The sequence below is a fragment of the Apostichopus japonicus genome, chromosome 6, assembly GCF_037975245.1.
Source record: "Apostichopus japonicus isolate 1M-3 chromosome 6, ASM3797524v1, whole genome shotgun sequence".
Taxonomy (NCBI): Eukaryota; Metazoa; Echinodermata; class Holothuroidea; order Aspidochirotida; family Stichopodidae; genus Apostichopus; species Apostichopus japonicus.
Window position 1 is genome coordinate 4,824,447 of NC_092566.1, and position 14,389 is coordinate 4,838,835.

General features: G+C 37.7%; 2 protein-coding genes and 1 pseudogene across 2 annotated transcripts in view; 2 read left to right on the top strand and 1 right to left on the bottom strand.

The window, feature by feature from the left end:
• LOC139968756 (uncharacterized) overlaps positions 1-14,389 on the top strand; it is a 223,241-nt gene that overhangs the window by 36,423 nt on the left and 172,429 nt on the right. The window lies entirely within an intron of this gene.
• On the bottom strand, positions 520-12,535 carry LOC139968747 (peroxisomal membrane protein PEX14-like). Its single transcript, XM_071973095.1, has 9 exons — positions 11,986-12,535; positions 10,918-11,019; positions 10,330-10,422; positions 8,625-8,709; positions 8,027-8,143; positions 7,173-7,303; positions 6,008-6,110; positions 4,728-4,911; positions 520-3,934 (listed from the first exon to the last, which is right to left on the bottom strand). The coding sequence occupies exons 1-9, from the start codon at positions 11,986-11,988 to the stop codon at positions 3,556-3,558; spliced, it is 1,197 nt and encodes a 398-aa protein (XP_071829196.1). The 5' UTR covers positions 11,989-12,535; the 3' UTR covers positions 520-3,555.
• LOC139969297 (U2 spliceosomal RNA) lies at positions 13,040-13,138 on the top strand (annotated as a pseudogene).

Below are 14,389 nucleotides of genomic sequence, written 5' to 3' on the forward strand. Positions count from 1 at the left end.
TTCCAGACTGATTATATAATCAGGAAACTGTACATTCCAGTCTGATTATATAATCAGGAAGCTTATATATCAGTCTGATTATATAATCAGGAAAGTTACATTCCAGTCTGATTATATAATCAGGAAGCTTATATATCAGTCTGATTATATAATCAGGAAACTTCAATTCCAGTCTGATTATATAATCAGGAAACATACATTCCAGACTGATTATATAATCAGGAAACTGTACATTCCAGTCTGATTATATAATCAGGAAGCTTATATATCAGTCTGATTATATAATCAGGAAAGTTACATTCCAGTCTGATTATATAATCAGGAAGCTTATATATCAGTCTGATTATATAATCAGGAAACTTATATTCCAGTCTGATTATATAATCAGGAAAGTTACATTCCAGTCTGATTATATAATCAGGAAGCTTATATATCAGTCTGATTATATAATCAGGAAACTTATATTCCAGTCTGATTATATAATCAGGAAACTTACATTCCAGTCTGATTATATAATCAGGAAGCTTATATATCAGTCTGATTATATAATCAGGAAACTTACATTCCAGTCTGATTATATAATCAGGAAACTTACATTCCAGTCTGATTATATAATCAGGAAAGTTACATTCCAGTCTGATTATATAATCAGGAAGTTCACATTCCAGTCTGATTATATAATCAGGAAACTGTACATTCCTGACTATTGAAGCATGCATCCCAGTGGAAGGGCAAAGAAAGAAAATACTGCAGAGGTTAATAGCACACTGAGTTGATCAACATAACCACTCATGGAAACAATAGAAATGGTGGAGATGGCAAGTGAGGGTCCGGGGGGGGGGGAGAGGGGTGGGGAGGTGGTAATCACCAAAGGGTTTGGCTTCTGCTACATCTATGAAAAACTAGTACTGGAACAATGATATATAATGTTTCACTATCAGTTTCTTGTAGGATGGGATATGACACAAATGTCAGTAAAGTAATACAGTGGACAATTATATAAAGTCTCAATTTAAGCAAAAATCAAACAAATACCTTGGGAATTTGAATTTTTAATGAGTTTGTATATCTTTTACAAATTATTGCTTCTGAAAAATCTCGCTGACAATGCTTAAATGATACAGTGACAAAAACCTTGAGTATTTTTTTATTCATATCTTGGATAAGTCAGATTTACTGGTGACTCCTATGCATAAAAAACATTCCCTACCAGTTACTAGTAACCACTGTACAATCAACCGATTCACAAGCTAGTGTACGATACTATTGTAGAAGTGTAATATGTAAAAAGTTAAAAAATAGAATTGTTATCATAATATTTGTATCATGTAATATTATATGCAAATATACTATTGTTGATGTTTTACATTATATTATTATGATATAACATTATCGTATGATATTATGTGAATCCGGTCGGTACATTATCCTCTCACATCATATTTTCCAAGCACTTTTACTGATAGTGTGAACAGATCTCCAAATAAATATCTTATAAGAAACAGGATTTTCATACAGCTCGTACTGTCGTTGGAGGGTAATGAAGTTTGTCATGGAAGTGAAGTACAGTACATTTAAAAAAAAAAAATTCCAACTAGCTGAATAGTTTTATGCTAGAGATTAATTCATGGTTGTTGCAAATGTAATCAGTGTCCAAATTCTTCCTTTATCTATACAGGAAAACCTTAGAAGTTATAACAGTGCCTGGGGTTGCCATGCCAATAGAAGTCCATCATATACGAACACTGAAACGGTTGCCAAGACACTCCCACGCAAGCTTTTACTCATTTGGCGGATTTAGCTTCTGACCTTTTAACATGTGTGAGAAACCTTACGTTCTTTTTTAGTTTTAACAGTACAGTATCTCCATCAATATATTAGTTTTTTTAATATCTTCCATGAAGTATCCACATGATTATTCACCCAACAGTTACAATGAAGCATTCACTACTTTGGGATGTTGACCGTATTGACAAATATGATACACTGAGATGGTTGCCGAGAGACTCCCACGCAACTTTTAAATCATTTGGCAGATTTGAATATTCGAATGTTCATATATAATAATGCAGTTTTTGAACCAGCAACAGTGTTACAATCACTATGATGCTTCATGAATAACCATTCACACATGGTCAAGTGTGATGCATGTAAAATACTGTAGCTTGACCTGCTAACTGACATGTGCTTGCAGTACATCCCATTCATGTTCAGACAGTCCACTCAATTGTTGCAAACATCTGTATTTAATAAGAGATGTTTCACAGATCTTCATAAATTTGTGTTTATTTATGAATATTCATGTTTATAATTTCAATGTATGTATTTTCAGGAACTCGCAAAGAAGCCTCATTGGCTTATCAAAGCTGCAAGCTGACCGAAGTCAGTCTCGTAGATTCATATTTAACGTCCATGATTATAAATTGTCAATTGTCAACAACTCTGTAACTGGACGACATACATTAATCTTGGAGTAACTCGAACTCGGGACCTTATGATTGAAAGGCACCGGCTTTAACCACTGAGCTAACACTCCTGATTGAGCTAACACTCTTCAATGTGACTGAATATAGCCAAGCAGTATTCAATACCTATCAAAATCATTTTTGCAACTGTCTCATACTCACACAATTCTCTAAACACTTAGCCCTAATCACCATACAAAAAAAAAAAAAAATCTTACATTACAAAGTTAATATGACAATAAGAACCAATCTTATACAAAAGAGGAGATAACATAAAGTAACAAAATAAAACCCAGAAAAACAGCAGTAATACTAAATAGGTTTCTTTCAACACCCTGCTTTAACCTAACACTTCACAGCTGCATACCAAGCTTATGCCAAAAGGCAATACCAGAGGTTTGATACGATGAGAAAAAAGTTGTATGCATGTTTACTGTGTTATCTGTGGCTTAAATCCATTGCAAAAACAAATTTGAATCACATAAAGTTGCAAATTTGTTTGGTACAACAACTCCAACCCACCCTTCTAATATTCTTGTTTAGCTTGATAAATTGTCAAGGATATTTGTGCTTTCCAAACTCTTATCACCATTTTGAATGACTTAGGAGAGATTTTGATCAATTTTAATGACTGAATGTATTTGGCAAAATCCTCCTAAGCCTTACTGCCAAATATGAAACATGAATCTGAAGAATTTTCAACGGCACCATTTCTGTATCATGATGCAGTTTGAGATTAGCTCAGAATTTCTGAAGGATAGTTTGTTACTTTTTCATTTGTTATTACAGTACAACCTGTTATGAAGCTTCTCTCCCCCACCTGACCGGTCTTTTCCCCTCGATTGTAATACATGTACCTCAATACATACTGTACCTAATTTATGATAATTAGGCGAACAAGATTAGTCATTTAACTTCATAATACTTCACAACCAATCAAGTCTTCTCCATTCTTCATCATCTTCATCACCATCATCAATCTTTGAAATGAATCTCAGCATACACAGCATCATGATCCTCATCAAAATTCTTCTTTCATCCTTGTCGCGAAAATGCTGAATAAATTACCTCAATTTCTTTCTCTTCTCCATCAATCGACTTCTTCGTCCCCTTCCACTTGACCATTCACTCCCTCCTTGGCTGGCTTGTTGCTGTTGTCTGTTTCATCTAGGCTGTTCTCTAGCATGGACTTCTTGAGCAGGTTTACCTCCGCCCCTCTGGTGGGACTGTTGAGACCCCCGTTTACCGACGGGACGAACAGGGCACCGTTAGTCATTCCTCCATCTTCCACATTTCCGCCGTTGCTTAAATCTTCTTGGAGATCCTTCTTGATTGATTCGTCCTCTTCACCGCTTTCATCTTCGCCATTCTCTTCCGTCTTCTCCGGTCCTATCTCTTGACTCGGCGTTGATAATTTCTTCTGCCAATCGGGTATACTAGACTGCTGTGGTGTGGAAGGAAACTGGTGCCTATAGCAAACCAAAAAGAAAAAAAAATGGAAGAAGTTTTTATATAAATATGTACACATAAATACAGAAAAATAAAGAAGAAGCAATTTCAAAGTATTTTGCCCATTCATGACAATCAACATTAATGAGAGTTGATCAGATTTATCTACGTATTTTGGTTTAATTTTTATGTCTTAAACAGCTTCTTATACGAGGTCGAGTAACCGTAGGGCGTTGTGGTCAAGTGGTTAAGGCAGTGGACTTGTGATCTAAGGATTATAGGTTCGAGCCCTGGCCAGATCATTGGGTTGTGTCCTTGGGCAAGGCACTTTATCTCCATTGCCTCTCTTCACCCAGGTGTATAAATGGGGACTTGCGAGGTAACTTGTAAATATAGTTGCGTGCTTTGGTTTGTGGCTGCACCCTATGGGAAGTCCCCCAGGGGACACGTGGCTGTGGTGCACTGTGGTGCCCCAGGAGAGATTGTTTGAATTGTGCACACTTTGGTGTGTAGGTGTGTAGGAGTGACAAGTTACCAATGACCAGGGTTAAGTACAGAGCAGCGATACTTTATTGCAAGTTGCGCTATATAAGAACTGTTAATTATTATTATTATTATTAACCGCACTTCTATGGGTCTGGTGAGAAAGAGGAGTGACTAAATCAACCACTCTGGTGGTGTTTCTTTTCTCTTTCACTACGGATCTCTCACAGTGCTGCATTAATCTGAGAGACATTATAGCTTTATCAAAATGATTGCTTCACCCTCCCCACCCGGTGTTTTTTCAAGGAAGAGACCATGAATGACTGTCACCTGTTTAACATCAAGCCCTTCAAGGAGGTGATTTCTTGTCTGATCTGGCTCACGTCCCCGTCTCCCCCGCGTCCCGAGGCCAGCGCTTTACTCGCTATGACATCTCTGGATATTTGCTCCAGCTGGGACTCCTGCTTCTCCAGAGTTGCTCGGATCAAACCCACGGATTTCTCAATTTCTTGAACTAAAAATGAAAAGAAAACGAAGAAAAAGGAAAATGATCATATTTAGCAGGTGATACACAACATCTCTGCTTGTTGAAATTGTACAAAGCTAAGATGCCTTTCAATCATAAGGTCCCGAGGTCTAGTCACTCCAAGATTGATGTGTGTCATCCAGTTACAGAGTTGTTGACAATTGACAATTCATAATCATGGACGTTAAAACATGATCTAAGAGACTGGCTTTGGTCACCTTACCGCCTTGATAAGCCAATGATGGCTTCTTTGCAAGTTCCTGCTTTGCATGAGGATCTCAAATACATACATAAGAAGAAATAGACAATTTGAAAGTGATATTACTTTAGTTATTTCACATTTAAAGGTAATTAAACTGCTTTTATGTATTAGCTGCAGAATAAGAATCATAAAGTGGACTGCATACATTCTGCACCATTCAAACCTCAATAGCTGACCCAGACGAGAGAAAATTTGACCATTAAGAAAAACTATTTCATTATTTTGGAGCAAACTTTTTCCGATTGAAGTGTGGGAAGTTTCAATCATCACAGAGTGTAGGATGTATCCCTTTAGCTAAGTCCAATTAGCACATAGTCTTACAAACTAAGAGCAACCACCATACATCTCTAAAAGCTATATATTTATCCACACAGTTGTCCAAACACTTAACAAATGTCAGGTCAAGGGTCACCTTCATGGAGGAGTGCAGTGAATAACAAAGAATGCACAACTGTTTTTGTGCTAAACAGAACTTTTGCATTCCTCCTATTTTATTCCTTGAGGGACAAATATCAGGACTGATGAGGTAAACTCTAAAGACCAACTACTTTACTTTGGTCTATACTCCCTTTGACAAGGTACACTTTAATGTCAAAACATCTGAAATAGGAAAACCAGAGACAACATTTTTCACAGCTGTGACTATCCTCCTGCCCAAATGTATGGTTTAAGTCAGTCCCACACTGCCCCAACTAAACACCAAGCGACTCAACTTGACCGCTATGGCCTAGTTTTCGATAACCGTCCAGCTGAGTGGGGTGAGCTTTGGTCAGGGTGTTTGCAGGCTACTTTACAAGACAATAGAAGGATCAGGAAACTTACCTGTGGCTGTCAATGTACTGTTAACTTGAACCAATGAGGCCTCAATATTTTGTAACCGTTTATCAGACTCTCTCTGTTTACTGAAGAATGGACGGATGAATCTCTGCAAAAATACAAATAAGCGGAATTTGCACCTTCGAAATGAAGTAGTAGATTGCAGTCTCTAAAAAAGTTTTGATATTAAATGTTAATAAATTCTTGTTCTTTGCAATAAATTCCTCTCAGTGAATCATCTTTGAAATCATACCATCGGTCACTCAAAGTGCCCATGTTAAAGGTATAAGCCATCACTGGTTATAAGTATTAAAGGAGACAAACTTCCAACATGAAAAAATAATAATAATAACTAAGATTTATAATACGTTAATTATAGGCAAAATAGTTGTTAAAAGCGCTGTACATATATAGTTTGAATAGAAAGAAACGCAAGAACAATAATGCAACAATGAAAAATAATTACAAATCAAATTGAAAAATGTTTAGCATAGAGGTAGGCTTTAGTTTAGATTTAATAGGTATACATTTTAAATGGTTTGGGAGGGAATTCCACGATTTGGGACCAGAAACTGAAAAAGCACGGTTGGCATAGGTAACCCCATTGGTTCTAGGTACTAGGAGGGTAATGAATTTTGACTGAAACCAATTATGATAGATATGATAATGGTGTCAATGATGTACAAACTAATTCAAATCGATCGTAAAATAACTTTTGGCGGATGTCACCATGTGATGCCTCCTGTAATTCAAATTCAAACATGACATTTACATAACAACTACCAGTGGGGTTCATGTGCCTCTTACATATACCTTCTGGGTTCATGTACCTCTTACATATACCTTCTGGGTTCATGTGCCTCTTACATATACCTTTTAGGTTCATGTGCCTCTCACATATACCTTCTAGGTTCATGTACCTCTTACATATACCTTCTGGGTTCATGTGCCTCTTACATATACCTTCTGGGTTCATGTGCCTCTTCATATACCTTCTAGGTTCATGTGCCTCTTTCATATACCTTCTAGGTGCATGTGCCTCTTACATATACTTTCTGGGTTTATGTGCCTCTTACATATACCTCCTGGGTTCATGTGCCCTGAGAAGATCCCATTGTCTTGGGCAGAGCCAGCACCTAAGATAACTAAATTTCTGGAAATTGTTTAATACCTGAAAGAGCTTGTAAAGACCATACGTTACTCCCGAGATGATAATAGCTATTGCAGCAAAATCTCTGCCTCTCGCATAGATAGTACGAGGAGGAGGTGGAGGAGGTGGCAGGGGTCCTGGGACCATCATTCCTATAAAGAAAAGAACGATCAAAAAGAGACTTGAGTCTTTCCTGATCTTCATTTTGAACAAAAGTGGGAAAAAAATTGATTTCCCAAAATCTTCAAGCTTTTGGAAAGAAAGCAACTCTTGTGAGCTTCTCAAGAAATTAAGCCAGCAAAGGGAATTTAGGAAATGCAAAAAAAAAATACCCATAATTTTATTTTTAACGACGATGACACTTCACGTCACACAGCAACTCCATGTAGAGACACTCAAGACTGGTCGTAGCATATAACTTAGTTTGACAGAGGCTATGATCACGTCTGCAGTCTGTTAATGTAGAGTGACTCTAAACCGAGACATCAAAGCACATTAGACACGACTTCACATGCAGCTTCATTATAAACAGTAAGCACTGATAAGAGCAATGACTGCCCAAGCTTACAGATGTATAAGCTAATCAATAATTTAATTCTGCTGGAGCTGTGAGTCATAAGACGTATGAACTTGACAGCCCATCCATTGATGAGCTCTGTAAAACCTCTTGGAGCAAGTAACTAAAACAGATAACTACTGTGAATCAGGAGCTAAAATACAGCCCTTTAATGATTGCAAGTTGACATGTTCTCATCCCAAACTTTGAGCACAAAGTACACTTTGAGTTTGTTCCTCTGCAGCAGCAATGAATATCTTGTTGTGTTTTTTTACAATTTAAGTAGACTGGTTAGCTTTATTTTGTATGATTTTATTACCACCAGTTGGTCCTGCATGCTGCACCAGTTGTTGTCCCCCCTGTGCGGATGGAAGGGGGGAAGGTTCCTTGACCCCTGACCTCTCGATTGCCGATCGGATCTCTTCATCTGTCAGCCCTAAAGGCAGCGAAGTCAAAACATAAGTTTTCATGAAACATGTAATAGAATAAAAAAGATTGTGTAGTAGGGAAAACAAAAGACTTATAAAAATGTTATTGATTTTAAGCAGTTTATGATCAATGATGGAAACATGAATTCCATAACACCGTAAGGAACACTACAATAACATGTTATAGGAAGGCTCCTCCAATCTGAAAATTTAAGAAATTCACTATATATTCAAAAAGATGATGATTCCATCAATGAACAACCACCAAAGGTGTGACTCCTACAGTATATGTATGTATACACAGTAAATATGTGCATGCACACATACACAAATGCAGAAAATGCAAAGGGTTGCCATGATGGAAATAAAATTATCAATACACAAATTAACTCAGTACTTGTGAGGTAATTCTTAGGGATATTACACAATTAATTACTATACAGCATCAAATATCAAAACTTGAAATCGAAAACATTTTAAACAGCTTACCCTTCTTCTTTAGGAAGGCTCTTCTTTGGCTAAGGGGACTACTCTGGACTTGAGGGTTTTGCAAGAATTTTATAGCTGTCGAAATCTGCAACGGTATTTATTAAGAGGAATAAATTTCATTTTTAAGACATCAATTACGCTAGTCCGGTAACTGACGATGATCGATTAATAACAATGCTGTTAAATTTCTGCATCTTCAGGTCGAAAATCACATCTTTATAGCACATTGTATAGCGAAGAAAGGAAATTTCCCCCACAAAAATTGGTGTTTTTTTGTGAATGCATCTGCCAACAGCAGAGTTGAGGGACGTTATCACAGCACTTCAGCTGAAAATGTTGTTTTACTTTATAATATTTAACTCACTTTCATATTTGCAGAAGAAAAAATAATATGAACTACAACAAAAATTGCATTTGGATGAACCACTAGAGAATGTTGACTGCTAAAAATAACATTCCAAATGTACAATATTCACAGACAAATCAACAAGGAGATTATAACAGTAAAGCTTCTGAAGAACGATAGCCATTATGACATCACAGACCACCTGCTGTACTCCAGGGGAGAATTGAGCATTTAGCCTCTTAAAGGCATTGAAGACTCGCCCCAAACCGCGTGCCGCCCTGTGAAAAAGTTAACTTTCCGTTGCTTGCAAGTGAAGGTTTCTTCTTGCCGCTACAAAATGCAGACAGTAATGAAACGTGATACCTTGCTACCTTTTATCTGGACCTGAGATCAGGGAGTTCCATAACAACTCCCTGCTGAGATGTCCATCGCTGCTATGTACACTGTATTATGGGTATTGACCATAGCTGCATGTAGTGACTGTACACTAGTGTCTAATTACCAACAGTAGCAAGCTGTGTGTGTACTTTCTGGGATCGATGGTGGTGTCTCACTCTTCTGTTACACCTCAGTCGAAACTAGGTCAAATTACGGGCATGAGACGTTCTTTGTGCATGAGTCTTCACACCCTTTAAGTAAGTGCCATTCTTAGAAATAACAATATCTTGAATTGGGGAAAAGATACTGAGATGGGGCTTTAAAGTTTAAAGTAACAGTGTAGTTCAGTATTTTTGTTTTTCTCAGAAGTGTCACATTGTCTGCCATCTGACTATCCCATTAAAACAAACTCGCTTAGAGAAAACTGAAACATTTCAATAGTTCCTTTGTAAAAGTTGTGTTACTAAGACATTTATAATCCATTTCTTATTCCATTTGACCCTCAATTTAAATCATAAATTGCAAACCTTTAGGCATTTTCCCATCATTCCTGGTGCAATTTTGAGGGATTAACGTTGCATTACATTTTGAGCTACCAGATACCACCAGATTGTGGCAGATTTGACAAAAAACAAAAAACAAAACAGAAAAGAGCAGCTTAACGGAGAAAAGTCATCGATATTTGCCCAAAGTTTAGAATGCTAACAATTGCAAAAGTTTTTCAAACTGTACTTTCTGGAAGGTTCCACTTCTTCTAATTATGCACAGAGATTGAGGAGTGTTCAACAAGACAATTAAATGTCTCGGTGAAGAAAAAATGCTGCAAGGGCGGCACTTAAGTGCTTTTTGGAGTTTGAGCATTAGTGACCATTATTTGAATTTCTAGAATATTTGGGGACATGACTTTCAATGTTGCTGACAAAGAACCACATCAGCTACATACAACTTTAACTCTTGCTCAGAGTATATGCAGACATTTACCATGTTTTCTCTGAGAGGGGCCGAAGGTACAGCATCAACTGTACCAGATCCAGTACTGTTGCCAGATGACATATTCTGGTCAGCTTGGGCATCCTGGAAGAAATGGAAAACCAAAAAACATACCTATCACAATAAAATTTGAATCAGTTTTGTCCTGTCATACATCGTAACAAATGGAGTGAAACGGACAGGAAGTAAACAAAATGAAAGGAAACTTGTGGTCTTCACATTGCAATTTACAAACAAGAGATAACGCTGTACAATGGTTTAGTGTTTATGACAGACAAGAATGGATGCTACTGAATATTACACGTAGAAAATGAGTAATTTTTATATAGATCTGGGTTTCTTTCTGACTTGGTAATGTTTCTTTAATATTTCAAGGTTGTCAAAAGGAATGAAAGAAAGTTTAAAAATGAAGTTTGGCCAGCATTAACAATTTTCCTTTCAACCAATTTAAAATGTAATATTGTAAGGCTAGAAAGGCTTTAGTTCTAACATGTGCGATCTATGAATAAACAATTACAAATATTGAGTACACTCATTACGATTATAATCGTAAAGCAACCATGACAGGTATGTATTTACCTGAGTTGTGGAAGATTCTGAGACAATGCGTTTTTCTTGAACTTCTGTGGCTTGTTGCTGTTCACCTGATTGAGAATCCACCTCAGAAGGCTGATCTGGGGCCTATATATAAAAAAAGAAAAGAATACGTGTTAACTGGACCATGGATGTCATTACTAACAGTGGATGTTAATAATCATGGATTAACCTGACATGTCACTCTGCTGTCCATCATTCAAAGCATTTTTGAACTAAACTTGAGAAGTTGATGTAGTATGGTGGGCTCATAATTGACGCACTTAAGGATTTGATCAACGATAGCTATCAAGGAAAAATCCAAATCACTCAACTGTATGCACTTTTCATATGTGTAGTTCTTCAAAATGTAATGATTACAAAATACTTATTTTGCCGTGCCACGCAATGTACAATTGTGCAGAATTCATACCCCTAAATTGACAAACTCGTCAATAAGGTATCTGTAAGTATACATCCATTTACTCTAGATGCTGTTTGCTATGCTCTGAGCCTCTAAGCTCAGACAGGCCAGGTCCCAGGAAGTAGTGGTATCATGCTGAGGTAATTTTGAGTAATCTTTTGGGAGTAAGATTTCCAAATGCCAAAAATATGTGAAAAACTGGGGGAGGGTGTTAAAAGCCCACAATCTGATCAGCACATACATGAAATGGATTCAAACTCATGAAATACGGAACTCTGCTTTGCTGCAAAAAGTTTAGGTAGCCTGCTGTATCGTTGCTAGTAATATTTGAAGGTGCGTCAATTATGAAGGTGCAGCAATTATGAAGCCTTTATTATATAGTGAATATGTTTATCATTACTCTAGGCTTAAGGTAATGATGGTACTGTAACAATCACAAAATTGCACCCTTGTACCCCATTGCCAACCTAATTACATTTAGGCCCCAACCAAATTTATTTTCAAATGTTCAGTATAGTTTTAAGCAAGCTTTAATTACCCCATTTGCGTTACACAGGATGGGGGGGGGGGGGGGTATTGGGATGGAGGTCACTTTTCTAGGTTTAAAATAATAAATTACTAGGCCTAACACAAGTTCGAAGGTCACTCACCATGGCACTGCGCAACCTGAAAAGGTGTAGGCCTATATTACTATTACGTAACGTTAGAAAGTTGTTCTCCTCTTCAGCTGGATTTCTCGTTCAAAACGTTCATGCAACCATTACATTCAAAGTAGTGGAATATGCCAACCGGGACTTGATCTCAAAGTACGATAGGATATCTCCGATAAGCGGTTATTTACAATGAACTATTAACAGTTTTCTAAGACAGCTGTGGTTTAACTTATCCCCACATACAGACAGTTCAGATGATGTGCATGTAGTTTTTCGTACGGCATTCCAATGTTAGCCTAACGCATAGCTAGTTGAACTCTCAGGTCCCAGTGTAAGCTTAGGCTAATGGTCAGTCCAAGGGGTTGTTTACATTCTGATAAGGTCAAAGATCAAATCCTGTCTTCGCCAGTAAACCCAACTTTGTTATTTTATCTACGGTATCAATCATGAACGATTATAGAAGGAATCTCTAATTATGTGAAATTAAAAAAACCGAATAATTCTTTGAAACTTTCAGTTCACCGACTGTGTGAGATTCTACACAAATGCAATACAACCAATACAACGGATATAAACACCCCTCTGTTAAAAGTGGAATATGCCCACCGGGTACTCGCACAGCGGGACTACCTATATCTCGCTCCAGCTAGGTGGAGTTGTACAGACATTTATCACTCCAAAGACGTGGGTATCGCCGAAGAGAGAGAAGGCGACCGTACAGCGGGGACCGGAGGATATTGTGGTAACGATTCGTAAAAGTTAGGCAAAGAGAGCATTTTAGCAGGTATGAAACTTGAAAAGACATTGCCACTTAGAACTTGAAGTTCGGCACCTGTACGATGAGCCCATGTTAGGATTGTCAATTCTTATGTGTCAAGATCCTTTTAAAGTCGGATGTGTTTAGTCATTACCATATGGTTCACACCAGAGAAATATGTACACCCCCCCTCCCCTAGATTGCAGTCACATTACACCCATCTCTGCTACGGAAGGTATATCTCATAATTATATAGGCTAGCCCATATATTTGTGATATACCTAAATTATATATATCGCTTCTCGGCCTTTTGGCTAAGATCTTGTGTAGTATCTGTTCCCTTTCAAGGGGAATGGTGATGCACACCCAACGATGATCACACAGTCACAGTCTCGATGCAAGGGGACTGGGGTTGAGAGCGGATCGGTCGTTAGGTAGTTTGGTTTTCGTGCCCAGGTTCTTTCCTAGGCGACTTTCTTCTTAAAAAGTATATATATGGTTTTAAATGTTGCAGCAGCAATTGCTCCACAGTTTGCACATTGTTTGGAATGATTTATTGTTACAGCTTACAGGAAATTCTTTTCATACACAGGTACTTTCAGAAACAGCGATGACATGTTTCTCCTGGACCTACCATGGGAAGATGTCTTAATTAACTATGTTCTTTGTCACCTCAGTACTGAAGAGTTGTTCGGCCTACGTCTAGTCAGTTTGGGTTGCAGAGACTTGGTGGGGCTATATTTTGCATTACAAACAAAGCTGGACTTGAGTCATGTGAAGCTTAACGTAGTAGCATTTGAAGTGCTGGTAAAAAATTGTGAATCCTTACAGGAAGTGAACTTGAAAGATTGTCACTGGCTAACGGATGACATTTTTATCGCATTTCTGAAAGCTAATCGTTTACTTAACGAACTGAATATCACAAACTGCACGAGTATATCAAGTTCTTGCTTACAAACCATTGCTAGTCATGGCGGACAGATAAAAAATCTCTACCTCCGAGGTGTCGGTCTCGTGCCCCACATTCTCGCAGATATTTGCATGAGGTGTCATGCACTCGAGAAGCTAGACTTGAGTGAATGTAGCTTCCTGGACTCCTCTGTGTTCTGGCAAATCTGCATGAGACAGAAACACCTGATGTGGTTGGCTGTTGCTAATTGTCCCAAAGTCAATGATGAGAGTGTACTCTGGCTGATAAATAATTGTGCCAATTTAAACTACCTTGACGTGTCTGGCTGCAATCTAAGAAGACCTGTGGAAATCATTGGGTACAGTTACATTTTTTTTTGTAGATTCTGTCATATGTAGGTACTGTATGACCAGTATTATGCCCAAGTTCATCTTAAAGGAAATATTTTGAATGGTCGTTTATGGTGGCAGTGATAACACTAGTCTTTTAAGTTCCTGTTTGGGAAAGGTAGTGAAATGAAAGGTTACAGTACTCTTATGTCAAAACCCTTTTCAAATATTTTTTTTCAAAGGCTTGAAGAACATTGGATGTTGCCATTGTTAACCCCAACTCCCTCCCCCCCCCCCAACTCATTCCACCCTCTATTCCACAGCTGAGTCATCAGCATTACACTACTAGCCAGCATTTGTAAAACCATTCAAGACTGTACAATTTATATAGTGGTCATGTACTGA